The sequence below is a fragment of the Meriones unguiculatus genome, chromosome 9 (genome assembly GCF_030254825.1).
Source record: "Meriones unguiculatus strain TT.TT164.6M chromosome 9, Bangor_MerUng_6.1, whole genome shotgun sequence".
Classification (NCBI taxonomy): Eukaryota; Metazoa; Chordata; class Mammalia; order Rodentia; family Muridae; genus Meriones; species Meriones unguiculatus.
The window spans coordinates 75,028,273-75,045,560 of NC_083357.1; the positions used below are offsets into that span (position 1 = coordinate 75,028,273).

Consider the following 17,288-nt stretch of genomic DNA (forward strand, 5'->3'; position numbering starts at 1 on the left):
GCACGTACGTAAGTTTTAGTCTGAGGCAAAAGCAAAGCAGAGACAGTCATTGTCTTTTTTTTCTATTAAGCTCGACAGCCTTAAGGCTTCTGTCTTTCACACAAGGCTCTGACTGCGCAGGCCAATGACGGTATCTATGGGGGGAGGCTTTAAACTCAGGGGCACACTCCTCTTTCCTAACCATGCGAGTCTCTTCCACTTCAGACCTTAACAACGGACAAACTGCAACAAATACATCATTATACATCCTGTTAATACTTGTTTTTTTTTTTTTTTTATTTTTACAATTTTGTTTTTAATGGGGTGGATGGGTGTTGCACAAACGCCATGGCATATGAATGAAGATCAAAAGATAATTTGCAGGAGTTGATTCTCTCCTTCCACCATGGGTTGAGGTATTTGTCACCAAACCTGATGATCTGAATTCAATTCCTGGCACACACTTGGTATAAGGATAGAACTGACCCCTGCAAGCCGTCCTCTGACCATCAGATACATGCCATGGTATGCGTGGGAGTGATCAAGCAAATAAACACACACACACACACATAGATACACAGACCTAGATAAATATAAATTTTTTAAATCCTAAAAATAAAATAAAACATAATACTGTCCTTGAGAAATGCCACTACAAAAGAAAGATTAAGAAAAAAAACAAAAAAAAAAGCATTTTAGAATTCACACACATTTAGGAGGGAGTGAAGACCGGAGGTCAGATGGCCAGGTTAATGCCTGGTGGGCGAGGGAGCCGTCACGCAATCTCAGCACACAAGAAGAAGAAGCAGGGCCCAGAGCAAGCTGCCTGCGCGATCCAGACCAGCCAAACCGGCAGGCCAGCTCCAGGTTCACATGAGAGACCCCGCCTCAACATACAAAAGGATGACTGTGCAGCGGGATGTGGAAAGATGACAGGATCAGCAGACCGAGGCGTGGGGAAGGCGGGGGGGGGGGGGGGCGGACACACAGGTGCGAACCAGCACTAAGGTGCCCCTTCAGGGAGAGGCAAGAAGCCTGCACCGGAGAGAGGCTGCTGAACAGCAGGTGGGGAAGGGGCCAGGCTCAGGACGGCCTGAGGGACAGCCCACAGGTCCTGTCAGTCTCTGCTTCTCAGCATTTGCACCACCCTCTTTGCACAAAGAACCATGTACTTGGGGACACGGGCAGAAGGTTAATGTTTGAACAAAACAGTAACAGACAAACAAGCAAAAAAAGCTGAAGCCAAATAACTTCAGAAGTGTTTCTCACAGGGAATCCAGATCTGGGTCAATAAACGGCGTTGCTCCGAAAGGATCGATGTTTGCCAGCAACATTTTGTTGATGATGGAACTCCCAGCAATGGAGGCGGCGAGTCCGGCCCTTAAACCTGACAGAAAAATAATTAGGATCACATGTTAAGTGAAAGAGAGTCATATCTGGTCTACTCAACCTGGCCTTGCCTCAGACGCCTTGCTGCCAAAGCCCGGTTTATTTCCAGCGGCCACTCAGTAGCCAAAACTCAAATGTTTATAAATATGAAGTGTTTTAATAGATCCAGATGTCTGTATGTTGTAATAAGGAACTACGAAGAAATTCTTTATTACATGAAAAGGAATACCCATGATACTTTCTCACTTATTCAGGAATTTTATGATTTGTAGCTTTCAGCATTTCACTTTCTGCTCTAAATTCATTCCTAAGTATTTTGTCATTTTTGATACAATTTCGAGTGGAACTTTTCTCTTTTTTTCTTTTTCTAAGACTGGGTTTCTCTGTGTAGCCTTGGCTGTTCTGGACTTGCTTTGTAGACCAGCTGGCCTTGAATTTACAGAGATCCACCTGCCTCTGCTTCCCCAAGTTCTGGGATTAAAGGCATGTGCTGCCATGCCTTTAATCTTGTTTCTATTTCTTCTTGAGTGGAATTTTGGCTCCTGTGTGTTTAGGCATTCCCTGTTTCCTCTGGGTTCTGATTGGTCATTATGCAGTTGACATTGCCATCACAATCTTACCTGTTTCTCTAAGCTCCATGATTATGTCTCAAGACTTCCGTATTCCTGATTTTAGTGACTTCAATCTTTCCTCTCCGATTCTTGCTTCTACTGTTTTTCTACTTGATTCTTCCTCTACTGTTTTTTTATTCTTTTATTTACTTACACTCTCATGTTTATTGTCAGCTTTGCCTGTTTGCGTCCATCAATTTGCCCCTGTCCTAGTTTACCAAGGTGGGTGTCAGGTGGTTGATGTGAAATGAATGCGTATTTTCAAAGCATGCATTTACAGCATTACACTCCACTCTAAGCATGTTTCAGCTACATCAGCTAAGTTTTAGGATGGTGTATTTCTGTTCTCACTTGTCTCAAAGTTTTTTATCTCTATTTTATTTATTAGTTGTAAATGTTGCTTTTATTTCCTCAGATGAGGGGATGAGATGAGAGCCATTCCAAGCTTTTCTAGTTCTTTCCGAACTCTCGCTGGCTGGTTCGACTCAGCTGTTCTAGCCTATAATTCTCTCCAAGATGACTGATTCAAACTGCCTTCTTATTTGAATTGCTCTGCCTGACTGTCCCAGTAAGAAACTCCCAGTAAAAGCCTCTCCCTCTCTCCTTATGCTGTTCTTAAGTAGCCTCTCTTTCCTGTCCTGCTCTCGTGAGACTTGGGCTTATCCTATCTCTGACTCATTCTGTCAAGTTTTTCTCTGATGGGTCACTTTGTCTGTCCCTCACTTTCCAACATGGCTGCTTCCTCCTATAAACTAACCTTCATGGTTTGGGATTGAAGGTGTGTACCAAAAGTGTACACACCAGTCACACCACACTGTAATCCAGAGCTTGTCTGCATTCCAGCCAGATCACACCGCCCTACAGGGTCTTTCCATGTGATCTCTTGCCAGAGCGGCCATGTTGGTTGCTGGATTAAAATTCCTCCACAATTAATTATTTACTATTCTTCTCATTTCTTCCCTTACATAGTTCCACATTTGTGTACTCCCCAAATCTCCTCCTCCCACTGGCTCTGCTTTCCCTCCATTGTGCTGAGAGTACAGCTGTGATCTGGCAATCCTTTTGATTTTATTGAGAATGGTTTGTGACCTAACCGGCTGATGCTCTACCCTTGAGGACGTTTCACATACTCTTAAGAATGAGTGTTCTTCTGTGGTTGCGAGTTTTTTAGATGTTGACTGGCTCCTACTGTTTCATGTGACTTCTGGGAACTCTACTTCCCTGGTCATCTGTCTGGTGGTTCTGTCACTACTAAAAGGGAAGAGCAAAAGTCTCCAATGAGTGTTTGGATTACAGCTCATCCTTAAAAAAAAATTACATGAGAAGGTACTTTCCATGGTCTACATGGATCCAACATACTCTGAATGAAGACCAAAGGAATCGTATATTTAGGAAGCTTTAAGATGTATTTTTCTCCAGTTTCTGAGGAAGCTCTGACGTATTCTCCTCCAGCAGCTCCCTGCAGTCTTTGGTGTCTAACCGAGGTAAACTCATTTCAACAAGACTGGAACAGACACTAGGTTGAAAATGTCTGCAGAGAAAGCAGTGGCTTCTTAAAACCACCAGGAAAGCTGTGGAGATACCTGGAGGTCACAGAAGGGGAGATCAGCTCCAGTTCAGGTGCAGGCACCGGCCGAGAAACAATGACCTAACATTTCTCAGGGCAGGGCCCAGAAACGTGTGTTTGACTAGGTCCTATACAATTAGACATGGAAGAATGGACTAAGTCTGGCAAGAATATTCTCTTAAAGGAAAGCTTGTCACTTTCTGTAGCTCATGAATAAAAGAAGGTAAACATTTTCACAGATAGGTTAAAACATACACCATGTCACACACTGCGCTACCTGGGCAGATGATTCTAGTGTTGAGCACAGGCAGATTTTCTTTGGTGGTGGCCACAACTGGACCAGCAACAGAATCAGTTTGGGAATGACCACGACTTGCTTGGGCATCAGGAGACTGAGAGGTGATTTTGGCTGTTGACAAAAAAAAAAAAAATAATCCAGATTAAAAATGGCAAATGAAACCAGTATAAAATTAAACAAACCCATATAAAGTAAATACACATAATTACAACAACCAAATGGCTATTTAAATCAATGAGTTGAGCTGAAGACATTAATCATGTTTACCTTCACTGTCCTTTTATTTTCATTTTCTTGAGTCCTAAAGGAGAGTATCTACCAAGAGAGATGTACTGATCTCTGGTTTTGAACAGATGCTACCAGAACATAGGTATCTACCACCATTAAAAATAAATAGAATGAAAAAAAATAGTATGCTTCATTTGAATGTGATCAACCCACACTTGATAAGTAGAAAATGTAAAGCCTGGAGACTGTTATGCTGCGTACTACCTACATTTCCTGTTACTCATGCATATTGGGTAAATGATCATATTTAAGGGATACGACTCCCAGCAGGAATTAATATTGTCTTCAATTAATGCAGACACTTGGCCAGGACTCAGATCAGTGCATCATTCAACCCTCATCAGAATAGCTTCTTGCAGTATATGGTAATTAACACCCACAGCTAGACGATGTACAGAGGGTTAGAAACTTTGGAGCATTCAGCCCTAAATGAGATGTCTTCATCAAACTCCTCCTCGGAAGGCTCGGGGATCTGTGCAGAAGAGGAGGCAGAAAGCTTCTAAGAGCCAGAGGTGGTGGATGACTGCAAACACTGTTCCAGACACAACAGGGCTGATGTACACGTGAACTCGCAGAGAAAGACATATCATGTACAAGACTTGCATGAGTTCAAATCAGACAAAACACCAAGATAAAGAAGTAGACACAAAATCCCACCTCTAACCAAGAAGCTACTTGCAACTGATACCTGAGGGGAAAGAGAAAATCAGTTTTCTGTAATGAGTACCACTGGGAATAACAGCCACATTCTAGGGCAGGCTCTAGGCCGAGGAGCAAGTGGCCAAAGCAATACAGAACTCTATGTGTTTTTGTGTGTGGTATTTTGTTTGTTTTATTTGTTAGTTTGTTTGGTCTTTGTTTTTGTTGGGGGGAGAGAGAGAGATCATGAGATTGGGTTGGTAGGGATTAGGGAGGAGCTGAGAAATTGGGGGAGGGAAAAGAATATGGTCAAAATATAGTTTGTAAAAATATTTTCATATAAAAAGAAAAATTAAAATCAAGGAAAGATATCATTTATCTTCAAAGAAAACCAAAGTACTTTCCTTGCCATCATTTATTCAAATGATAACATGCTTTAAATGGCTTTGTTATATTCCTGTAAAAAATCCAAATAGTTAAAATTTTCAAGAAAATGACAAAAAGGAAGATTTAATTCTGTCTAACATAAGGCAGGTTAATGGAGGAAAAACAGCACCTTGAACTAATCTAGGGGCCATCAGTAGGTATTAAAAAAACATTAGCCATTAAATTCAATTTAAAATTACTCTAAAACTTAATTATCTTCACTCTCCCTCAGACTAATTACAAACTTAACTGTATTAATCGTACGTGCTCTTCTCTCTGATCTAAAGCGGTCCAGCTGCACAAAAGTAGCAGAAGATCCACTCTTGTGTGTGACAGATGGGGCTTCTGGAGCTAATTTCTAAAGCAAAGCAACTCTCGATGTTTACCTCTGATAGAAAGCAGAAAGTGCAGTCCTGACTAAGATCCATGCTCCACCGCAGGGAATCAAATTACTACTTCATGTTTCTTCCTAAATAAGGCGTCACCTTGAACACATTATATACTGTATTTCTCACATCCTAGACATCAATTGCATAATTTAATAATGACACGATATGGATGATTCAATAAAAATAAAGATAGTTGAACACAGGAACGCTTCTATTGCCAATGATTTTCAGTTAAGTTAGATTACAGGCAAAACTGGCATCAAATATGGCAAGATTAAAGACTTTCCTCTCTAACCAATGGAAATTTTGAGTCTCTGAAAGTACAGGAAGGTAGAGTAATGGCTGACTGGAAGTCATGGGCCAGAATGCACACATGAGGAAGATGCATGGATGTCATTGCTAACCCTGCTGTGGTTGGTAGTTTTTAACAGGTGAAAACGTCAAAAAACATGGCTACCCCTTATACAGGTAAAGTACATTGGAGATGACAGAAGAATCCAAAATATAGGAATGATAGGCCCAAATCAAAAAGACAAAAGGTTACAAAGACAAGGGAAAGCTACTGCAATAAAATTTGAAAAGAAATTCAGTAGTTTTGGCAACATTAAAATGTGGATGTCCATGTAACTGCCCCACAAAAATCATCTGGAGACTGTTTAAAACATTTTAAGATAGACCCTGACCAGATGGACACAACCAGAAAAGAAAAAAGCGTACAACTCGGAATCACCAAATTATAGACTAGTGGGGAGAGCTACGAGACACCGAATGTGAAGGAAGACGTCAGATGCAGCAAGGGGACATGACGCCGCAGAAGCCAACTACAGCCTCACGTAAGGACTGCCATGGTGAAGAAGGGGGAGACACAGCCCCAGAAGACGGATTCATCTTGGAATTGGTGAAATGCCCTGTGGGACAAGAACTCTCACGCCAATCATAAAGACACCATCCAAAGGCCAGGAGTTCTTACTGCCAGCATCATGATATATAAAATCCACTAACACCCTCCAACATGGGTTGAATTTCAAGGCATGAAAATGTAAATTAATGATAAAGAATATTCTTCTAACAATTACAGCCAAACATGAGAAAAGTATTGGAACCGAATGCCTTGAAGGGTCAATTTCCATTTTCTGGGAACAGAATGTAAGAATTTGTCCGTAGATATGTATGTTGAATATCTGAACTTCACAGAAGCTAATTTTGATTTTCTTAGGAGTTTTAAGTACAAGCAAACCAAATTTTCTCAAAGCATCAATAAGAGCAACAATAGAGAGCAAACATTTATAAAAACCCTTCGTACCAGAAACCATTCTGGGCACATGCGAAGCCTTCACTACAATCCAATTAAAATAGTCCACAGCAGTTAGAAAAACTACAGAAAAGCTAAAAAAAATAAATCAGTCTAAGTCTGCAAATGAAATTTTCATGAACTTAAAGATATATTATGCTACTTTCCTTAAGCACCTTATAATTATTGTTCATACTACCGCATATCATTAATATTTTATATTAACTTAATAAAGACTACATTTATCATATTAAGTTATTATTTTAACTTCTGTCTTACCCAACAGTAATTAGAAACTTTCCACTTACATTATGTGAACTGCTAAAGGGACAAATTCATTTTCTACTGAAGGCGGAAAGGCAGGGAAGCAGTTAGTGATCCTCAAGCAACAACATAATAATTTCTAGGCAACAGTGCTTTGGTGGAGGCAGGGCTGTGATTAGAAGCCTCACGCTTTTTAAAGCTTAATGTAGACACAAGCATTGGCTGATGAGCAAAATCCAAGGGACTGCTGACCCCCTCAAGGCCAACCTTGGTGAATGCGAGGACAGCAACTTTCCTGCAGTTTCTCAAAGAATCTGGGAGCTATGCTGGGCTAACCTCGGGAAAGGTGTGTCTTCTGAGGTCCCAAGGATGACTGCCTTCAGCCTCATAGCACTTAGTTTATTGTCTGTCTCTAGAATACACAACGGAGATAACAATACTTGGCAAGCCTAGCTGGCCTGTTGTTACTGCTATGATTTTGGCGTGCGTGACTAACATAAACTTACCAAAAAAAAAAAAAACAAAAAAAAAACCTCTGAGAAATAAAAATTCAACAGCTCATTTCTAACTGAAAACCGAAATCTAAATGCAAAGTTAGTTGTAACTGATTTCAAAATGACGTCACCACAGTTTTCTCACCTGCTAACGCCTCTTTCGTCTCATCGTCTTTAGATTCATCTCTTTCTGGGCTATCACAGTCACAAGGTTGACTAATTGGCTCACAGGGCTGAACTGTCTGCTCATCCATAACTTCAAGTGGCAAGGAGGGAAACAGACTTGCATAAGTGAAAATTAAAATGAATTCATATTAAGATATGCTTAGGAAGAAAAACTGAACCAAGTACCAAAAGAAATTCTACATTCACAAAGAGACATTATTTAATTACAAAACCAGGAGTGATGTCTGTGGAGAACAGAAAAGGTTAGTAATTTGTTAAGATTATGTATTTACCGGAATAAAATTATCCATGAATTTAGAACAAAATTCAAAGCTAGGTGACAAGTTACACACCTGGAAGGGGGTTCCCAACATTATTCACAGAGCTCAACTTTCACCCAGCACTAAAATTCTAAGAAGCGTATACATTATACTCATAATAAAATTTAAATCTAGGGGCTGGAGGTTATGTGCCAGTGGCTAAGGGCACAGGCTATGCTTGCAGAGGACTCATGTTTGGTTCTGAGCATCCATGACGGGCAGCTCATGCCTGCCCGTTAACTCCGTCTCAGAGGACTCAACGCCTCCCTTGGTGCCTGTTCTTCCATAAACACAGCCACACTCTGACACACATCATGCACAGCAATAGAGATAAAAAGTACGCCTTTTAAATTTCAGATAGACTTTTATACTCTTAAAAAAAATTAATGATGTTAAGAAATCAACATTAAGAAATTCTTATTATTGGCAGCCACAAGTCTGACTCTAAGAAGTAAAGGCTTGCCTATAAAGTAAAAAGATTGAAATCTTTACGTTTGTTCTATATGGTACTTTTCTGCTTAAGCGGTGATGAAAATACCGCAACTTAACTTACTTCTGAAACTTTATTTCACGCATCGTTACTATGCTGATGCTCGCTACTGAAAGGATAGGTAAGTCTAAGTACAGATTTCCCTTTTGTGAACGAATAGTCTGTCTCCTAGCACGTCATTAGACTCCTTTTCTAAAGGTGTACCCGAATCTGAGCATCACGCACACCGGTTATGCTTCTAAGCAGGGATGCCGCCGGCCTCTTTGAAGCTAATTTTGTGAGCATGTACCTTTTCCAGCCTCTTCAATGACTTGCCTCACTGCTTTCTTTAAACTGTTCGCGCGCAGCATGATTTCGCGGGGTCTCATGGCTTTCTGGGAGGAGGGTTTCGCGATGTCATTCACGAGCTGGTCCTTGCTCTCACCCAGGGACTCTTCACTGGAGGACTCCAGGGCATCTTCTTCGGGGATCGCAGGGCCGACCCCGGGGGGAACCCGACTGGCCTGGGAGTCTGTGTGCAGGGCTTGGAGCAGCTGTTCAAGCTTCTCATTCAGGACTGAGCACTAAGAACACAGACAGAACACCATTGATGGTGAAGAGAAAATAGACAAGTATATTGACAATGGTGATGAGGAAGAAATTCAAATATGTTAGACTGGCAGGCACGATCGAAGGGGTATTTTTATGTGAGATAAATCTTGAATGTTTTTAATCACTGGAGATAAAAACACCAACATCCAAGTAGCTATACTAGTCTTCTATTCTGCAGATGTTTGGGGTTGAGAACACATCCATTTTAAATTTAGTGAAGACAGAAAATGATCTTTAAGTGAGTGGTTCCTAATGTACAGAACATATATATCTGCTTACTGATATAGACTATGGCATAAATGACTTGAACACACGTACAATTCATGTCCACCTATTGACTCAATTCTATCTCAAGATTTAAAGTCTTTTTTGTTAACTTTCATCATGTTTTTTAAATAAATTTTTTCATAATTTATTCATTATATATCCCAGTTGAAGGCTCCTCCCTCAGCTCCCCCCAACCTTACCTTCCCTCCCTCTTCCCCCCCTCTTCCCCCATCCCCTTCCCCTAGTCTACTGAAAGAGGGCTTTTTAGAACGATTTTTATATATGTGGGAGTTTGACCTGAGTGCATATATGTATAGCATGTGTGTGCCTGGTGCCCACAGAAGCCAGAAGATGATCTCAAGGTCACCTGGAACAGGCGCTATATGAGCTACCACATGGGTGTTTAAAACCAAACCTGGGTCCTCTACAAGAGCAACAAGTGCTCGTAACCACTGAGCCACCTCTCCAGGCACCACAGGTTCAAATTTTTACAACCTACGACCTGCTATTCTCCCTTGGAACACAACCAATACTAAGCCAAAAAAAGATACAGTATACGAGAACAACATGGCTTCTTTCAGGGCACCCTTTCTAACATCTATATGCATGGCTGAGCTGAAGTTCTGTTTTGTAAAGACCTGGACAGCGCCAACAAGACTACTGGGTCCAAGAAAGAGAAAGATGAAAAATGGACAAGAATGAGGAGAAAGAGGAGGGGACAGAAAGAACCAGAACAGAGGTCTTGTTTCTTTCAGCGTTTATTGTTTTCCTACAGGTTAAAGAAACATTCGGGATGAAAACTGCTAATGCTACTGTAAATGTACCTTCAGTCTCCACAGAATTCCTGGTCTATTCCCCGCTCCATTTCTCTGTCTTTGATGATAAGCCGAGCAAAGCCACAGCAGAAGGACTTAAAAGTGTATCCAAGAGAGGGTCCCTGCTTTCCGAAGCTCCACAGAGAAGGAGATGAGTGAAATACTTCACGATGGTTATTTCAGTGTCGTAGTCAGGGGTAACTAAGAAGGCTACTGGACTTTATGTATTATTTTTGTACCCCACCACTTTGCTGGAAGTATTTGTCAGCTCTGGGAGCATTCTGGTAGAGTCCTTGGTCTTGCGTAGTGAATGATAATATGTGCAAATTGGGACTTGAGATGGTCAGCTATGTGAGACACCTACCTCAACCCACCCTCATCCCCAAGGCTTGGGGAACATGGCAGAAGAGGGGGCAGAAAGAATGTGAGAGCTGGAGGGTAGGGAGGAGTGGTATGGAATGGTAGCTTCCAGACGAGGCATGGCGCACTTGGATTCACAGTGGCTGTGGTCTCCTATACAAGGCCTGCATAAGATCAGCAGCTAAGTATTCCAGTGTTGAGGAGGAGAAGGGTTCTGAAGGTCCCACCCCTAGCTCCCCTAAGGACCTACTGGCAGCTGATGACTTCTGGGGGAGGAGTTAGGGCTGTGGCCATTGGCAGATTCCCTACCCCAGTGGATGACCCCACGCCCATGTCCACACATGAGGCAATAACTGTACTCAGGGGAATGAAAAAAATAATAATTATGAAAGGAGGGCATGAAGTTGGAAAGGAGATGTGATGGAGTTAGGACCCCAAGAGGAGTTAGGGGGAGAGGGAGGGGCAGATATAGTCAAGATACAGTGTATATGTGTATAAAAATTCCAAAGACTACATTAAAATTTAAAGAAAAAAAAGCTTATTTCCATTTTCTTTTTTTCCCCCCACTCAATCCACTTGCTACAGCATGAACCTAAGGGGAAGAAATCCTTCCCAAGCCAAAGCTACCCAAGCCTTATGTAAAAAGGCCCTCTTATGAACTTTAGAAGTAAAGACGCTGGCTCGGAAAGTCAGTATGCTATCCTTATTTTAGCATCAGAAAGCTCATGAAGGGGACAAAAGAAAAGAAACAGAACTTTGAAGGACTCAAGTCTAGAGAATGGAAGGACTCATTCTGGGAGGGAAATGGACCACCAAGGCTTGTCTGATGTGGAAAGCCAGGCCTCATTCAACAGGACCATGAGTCCCTTGACATCCTCCCCTGGCATGCTGACTGTATGCCCTTCAAGATGTCAATCACAGAGAAAGGAATGTGAATCAAAAACTTTGATTTGCCGAATACTTCCAGCAATGCAGCTTTTGTGACTATTAAAGGTCAACCATAAACTAGAAGGTGTTTTGTATATCCTCATACCTAATTAAAAACATCATTTTTCCCCCTCTTTAGACATTTTGGCAAGAGCAAACCAAAGCAGTCTTTATAACACAGCTCGGCAAACATAATATCAATAAACAACTTAGCGCCCTTGATGCGTTCCTCTTACTTTACTGGCCACAGCGTCGGCTACTACTGTATTTTCCAGTGTTTTGTCGTATGCCTTCTCCACTTTGGAAACGAAGTCTTTCACGGTTTCACAGAGTATCCTTTGAGGAAGAGAAATTGCACCACACAGGGTCAGTGTGCCCTAATGTACAAATTTATTTGAAAGCAAGCATAAGTAAGCAAACTCAAAGCACCCGGGAGCATTTCTGTATGAGAACACACTTCTACCTGTGCTAATACATCTTAGATCTATTTAGGACTTCTGGATACATGAGTAAACCCGCTCTCCATCCTGATAGTCAGGCTGCACGGAACCATCCTCAAATGCCCAACTAAGGCTTACGAAGAATACTTTCAGATCACTTAAAAATAGCACAGTATCTTCCACAGCCTTTTCATGTTGAGCAAAAAGACACATCCACTATCTACAGGATATACTGGATCTACTGGTCGGCAAATAGACACAGTAGGTGTCTTGGTGGCACAGTGCTCCTGAAGAAGAGTGGGTATGTGTTGTTACCAAGCTATCAGACACTTGAACTGAGTTATAGTCTCTGTAAACCCATCCATTTCGCCCCCTTAAGATAAACAATGCAATAATCTATGAGCCTGATTCAATTTAGTTCTCATTTGTGTCAGCAAATATACGGCTTACTTGTTTGTTTCTTTTAATTACATTTGGTGTCTTTGCAAAAGAAATGGACTGGAAGAAAAAAATAATGTGAAACACATTTGCCTCTCAAAAAAAAAAAAAAAGCGTGTACAAAATAACCAGCAGAACGGCATATGAATAGGTCAGTTCTGGCAAAAAGTGAACAATGATAGAAACATCTGTCATTGGTATAGATTAAAGAATCTGAAAAGAAAACTGTTCCCGTAGGTTTTTTTTTTTTCCTTTTACGTTCACAACTTTCTCCAGTAGGTGAGTAATGGCAGCTACCAGATACCCGAATACTACAAAAATCAAACCATGCAGCAGGCACAGGGTACACACGCATGCGTGCACAGACACTCCAGACCTTTGAACTGGTCATCTGAATGCATTCTTCCTGACAGCCTTTGTTTTACTTCTTGCCTGGGGACTAGATCTGCTGGCCGTCTATCCCTCAGCCTGCTTCCTGATGCCAGAGACAGAACCCAAGCCTCACACGTGCTACGCAAACACTCAGACCACTGCGCTGCAGGCACAATTCCCACGGCAATGCCTGGCATTTCAAATTACAGTTTCTGTTCTCTATTTCTAAGGTTAACAAATTACGTGTGTGTGTGTGTGTGTGTGTGTGTGTGTGTGTGTGTGTGCTTGCACGTCATGTATGTATGTACGTATGTGTAACCACATTCATGCAGTGTCCGAAGGGACAAGAAGAAGGTGTCAGATACCCTGGAGCTGGACTTATAAATGCTTGTGAGCTGCCTTGCCTAACTATGGTCCTCTGCAGCAGGCTTTAAGTGCTCAGCCAGTCACTCCAGCCCTTCAGTTCAAATTCTTAGGGGAATTAAGAGAGCCTACTTTGCCATTTCTTAGACTCACTCACGTACTTCATGTATAATTTTTCTTCTTTGTTCATGTGTAATATACCTTTATTGAATTTCTTGAAATATGATGTCAGGCCATCATGGCGTTTCTCGTATGCGCCCTACCAGAACATCCTCTGTGAAATTCCACTTCTGAGAGGAAACACTGGCATTCTCACCAATTTGTGTAACTCCAAGCTAGCGGGCTCCGTCTTGCCATTACTGTAATGGTTTGATCTAATTTCCTCCTGGGTTTGTGAGGCGGTGCACGCTGCAGCACTGGCCACTGCTGTTCTTGTGCGACTGACTGAGGAGAAGGGGCCCTTCAGCCTATCATGGTAGAAGGGAAAGGAGCAGCCAAGGCTTCTCCCTCAGTTACCCTACCTCTCTGAGGGGCACACAGGCTGAAGGAGCAGCCTGGTCCTGTGTACCTCGTGTGTAGAGGGCTGATGACTGATGTGTGTGAGGGTGCTTGATGCTCAGATAGGGGCAACAACAGAAAGAGATGTTCTGCCTTGTGGTCTCTGTGGTTACACATTACAAAAGGAAATAAAGGATATTTATATTCTGGAGGAATGACTTAATCTAAATAGTGATTAAGTTTCTATCGTAAAATGTATACTTAAGGTGGGCCAGGTAGTGTGGATCTGTAATCTTATCCACTTGATGCAGAAGAATTCTAGGATAAAGACTGCCTAGACTACAGTGCATTTAAGGTGAGGTCCTATTTAATAGATATGCATTTGATTCAGAGAGCAAGGCTGGCGAAGTCAAGTGTCTACTGGAGCCAGGAGAGTAATAGGCGGGTTGAACCCAGGACAAGACAGGCAGGAAGAGCTGAGGCCTGAGCAATCTGAACATATATACATTTCTGTAAGCAACACTGTTCACTAAACACACTGCAGCCGTCAGCTCTGCAACAGAGTGCTACCCATCTCTCTCTCTCTGCATCAACCACAGTGGTGCACTGCCCGAGCCATTTCCCCTTTCCTCTTCTTCAGTGCTCGTTCCTGCTCCTGGGAGATACATCCTCAAAAGAAGCTGTTACTACGTTTGCATCTCTGTTAGAAGCGAACTCCTTGACGATGATTTATTTCATGTTTCTTCTAAATTACAAGTGAAGTATGTAATAAACCGAGATTTGGGTTTTCCTCCTCAGCCTTCCACACTCCTTCTGGTCTTCTACCCCACTGTTCCTTCCCTTCCTCCACAACAGCAGTTGGCTCGCTAAGCGGAATCCCTGACTGCCCTTTTCAGGATGCAAGCATAGGATGCTTCGAAAGGAGACTGGAAACTCCACGTTTGGCTCCGTGTATGGAATTAGCTAAAATGACTTGGAACTATATGGATTTTAAACATGCTGAGAAATGTCATTTTGGCGAATCTGACTGTTTTCCTTTTAGTGATGTAAACAGTTGCTAAAAAGAAATATATATGTGTGGGAAATACATGATAATGAGGTAGGATTTCCACGTTATACCTTCCACATAGACATTTAAACTCTTTCTCGCACTTTCCTGATTTAAAAAAAAAATGTTTCCCAATAAGCTACAAAATATGCTCCGTCTGAATAGCATACAGATGCTAATATGAATAAAGACTCCACTGCAAACTATTGCGTTTCATCCTTTAGATTACTTCAAGTGTATTACTAAAGATCAGCACCACAGATGGCATCACAGCCAGGAAATATACTTTTCCTCTCACGTTCTCGCATAACTAAGCGCTTTCGTCATCCAAAGCCCCGTGACTCACTTGGCAGATGATATGACTACTGCACGTTCATCAGAATTGAGGATTTTCGTGAGGTGATTCGCAACAGAGTCTTCGTAAATCGTCATCTGGAAAAGAAAACCCTATACTATATGATTGCCGCCCGTGTCTAGACAACCCAGTTATGAACACTGTGCAAGACAGGGCAAAGGCTGCCATGAAAAGTGTGTGCCACGGTGAGGAGGATCATCATGCAAAATAAGAATTTACCTGACTCCCATTTTATGGTCCTGGAGTTCTCTACATTTTTTAGAAAATCCAATTAAAATTCCATTATTTTTTAAAACTATATAAAAATGAATTATATATAAATATAGTGTGGCTATAAAAAGCATTATTTAAAATAAGTACAGTGAAAACCAGATTATCACATACAAAATATGGGCAAAAAAAAAAAAAAAAAAAAGAAAGCAACTAGAAATGCAAGTAGAATAACCCAGTAATTGACATTCAACTTCCTCATGGACCCAGAGAATGCAAAGTGAAACCACACAAAATGGCTAAACTGTGGATAACAGCAAACGGAACCCGTCAGTGGCACAGCCTGACAGCAGTACAAACCTCTCCTCCATGAAAACTGAGAGGTCCTTGGAAGCTGTGGGACAGTGTCTGTGAAAGCTGAACATAGGCCTAACACCAGAGGACCAAGAAACTCAAGTTCTACGTACTCACCCCAAAGAAACAGATGTGTGTGCACCAAAAGACATGGGCTAGATGGAACGTCCACACCGCTCCGAATGCAACGTATTTGCTCAATGGAAACAAATACTATAGGACACTAGGAAGGAATGAGTCACAGTGCCTACGGGCCAGAGGAATCACTTTCCTAAACCAGACAGAACTAGTCTAGGCTGTTAAAAGTGAGAAGTGGCCATCCATGAAATGTGTGTGTGTGGGGGGGGGTTTCTCAGAAGGGCAGGTGGGGGGCTTGTCAGGCACTTAATGCTGTCTTGTGAGCTGGGTGTCAGTTACACAGGTTTGTCTAATTTGTGAAAAATGCCCCAAGCTATACATCTAAGAAATGCACACTTTTCTACTTATATATTACACTTCAGTAATATATATATATATATATATATATTTAAATGCAATTGTGTAGTCATACAGTCTGTTAAGTACCCATAAAATTATGTAAATAATAATTTCTCTTAGACCAGTGGGTCTCAACCTTCCTAATGCTGCAAACTTTTAATACAGTTCCTTGCATGGTGACCCCAACCCATAAAATTATTTTGTAGCTACTTCATAACTACATAATCTTGCTGCTGTTATGAATTGTAATATAAATATCTGGTATGCGATCCCCGATGAGGTCACCACCCACAGGGTGAGAACCACTGTCTTCAGACAGTGAAACACACTGCATTACCCAATGTGCCACGTCTCCTTTTCTGTTGGACTCAGAGCTTAACATCCTATTAAAGGAGCGCATCTTCATAATACATAAAATATGCACGCTATTTACAGTCTTCTGCCAAATGTTTTCTTCATATGCATGCCATGTCATAAACTCACAATTTTCCAATAAAAATTCGGGCTGGTCTCTGATGTCCTTTCACCTTGCTCAGACATCTTTTCAGCCCCTTTTGCCCATTAGCATCAGTTTATTCACATATAATCGAAGTCTCAGTAAATATTCTCCTCTGCAGTGTCATTGTGACCGGCATCTTTCCAAAGAAATCTCGCTTTAAATTTATGGTCAAGTCCACCAGTGGCTAACTTTCAATTTCTACCTCACCTCCTTCAAATGCAGACCACACCTGGAAAAAGCAATTTTACTCCAGAGCAGCTTAGGGCCACCCAAGTACGATAATGCACTAACTCTCTAATCTCTTGATTTAAATACGAGAATCTGTACCTTTACAGATCAGGACAATGGAAACACAGCGTTTTAAAAAAATGCAAAAAGGGACAATATTCCTAAGAGGTCAGTTTATTCTCTTCCCTGCAGAGTAGGTAGTATATGGCATGGCCACTAATGCTATGAACAAATGCATTAATTAATGCCACTGATTAATTTATTAATTACTGATATTTAATTAATGCTCCGTGAAGCTTATATGTATTTGTTTACTAATGATATTCAAAGACAGAAACATACTTCTTTCTGAGGAAGAAGATAATACGTCAAAAGACAGAATTTATAGATGCTACTTTTAATCTACTACAGTGTTACTTAGCAGGCTCATGACTTC

At 41.4% G+C, this 17,288-nt stretch overlaps 1 protein-coding gene across 7 annotated transcripts in view; it reads right to left on the bottom strand.

Annotated features, from left to right (window-relative positions):
* The window catches only part of Dgkh (diacylglycerol kinase eta), a 168,816-nt gene that overhangs the window by 36,520 nt on the left and 115,008 nt on the right, over positions 1-17,288 (bottom strand). For all 7 annotated transcript variants that reach the window (XM_021657592.2, XM_021657590.2, XM_060391482.1 and 4 more), the window contains 6 exons: positions 15,076-15,161; positions 11,807-11,906; positions 8,900-9,173; positions 7,781-7,891; positions 3,824-3,955; positions 1,249-1,366 (listed from right to left, as the gene is read on the bottom strand). In XM_021657592.2, the coding sequence (XP_021513267.1) occupies positions 1,249-1,366; positions 3,824-3,955; positions 7,781-7,891; positions 8,900-9,173; positions 11,807-11,906; positions 15,076-15,161 (821 nt within the window). The remainder of the gene's footprint in view (positions 1-1,248; positions 1,367-3,823; positions 3,956-7,780; positions 7,892-8,899; positions 9,174-11,806; positions 11,907-15,075; positions 15,162-17,288) is intronic.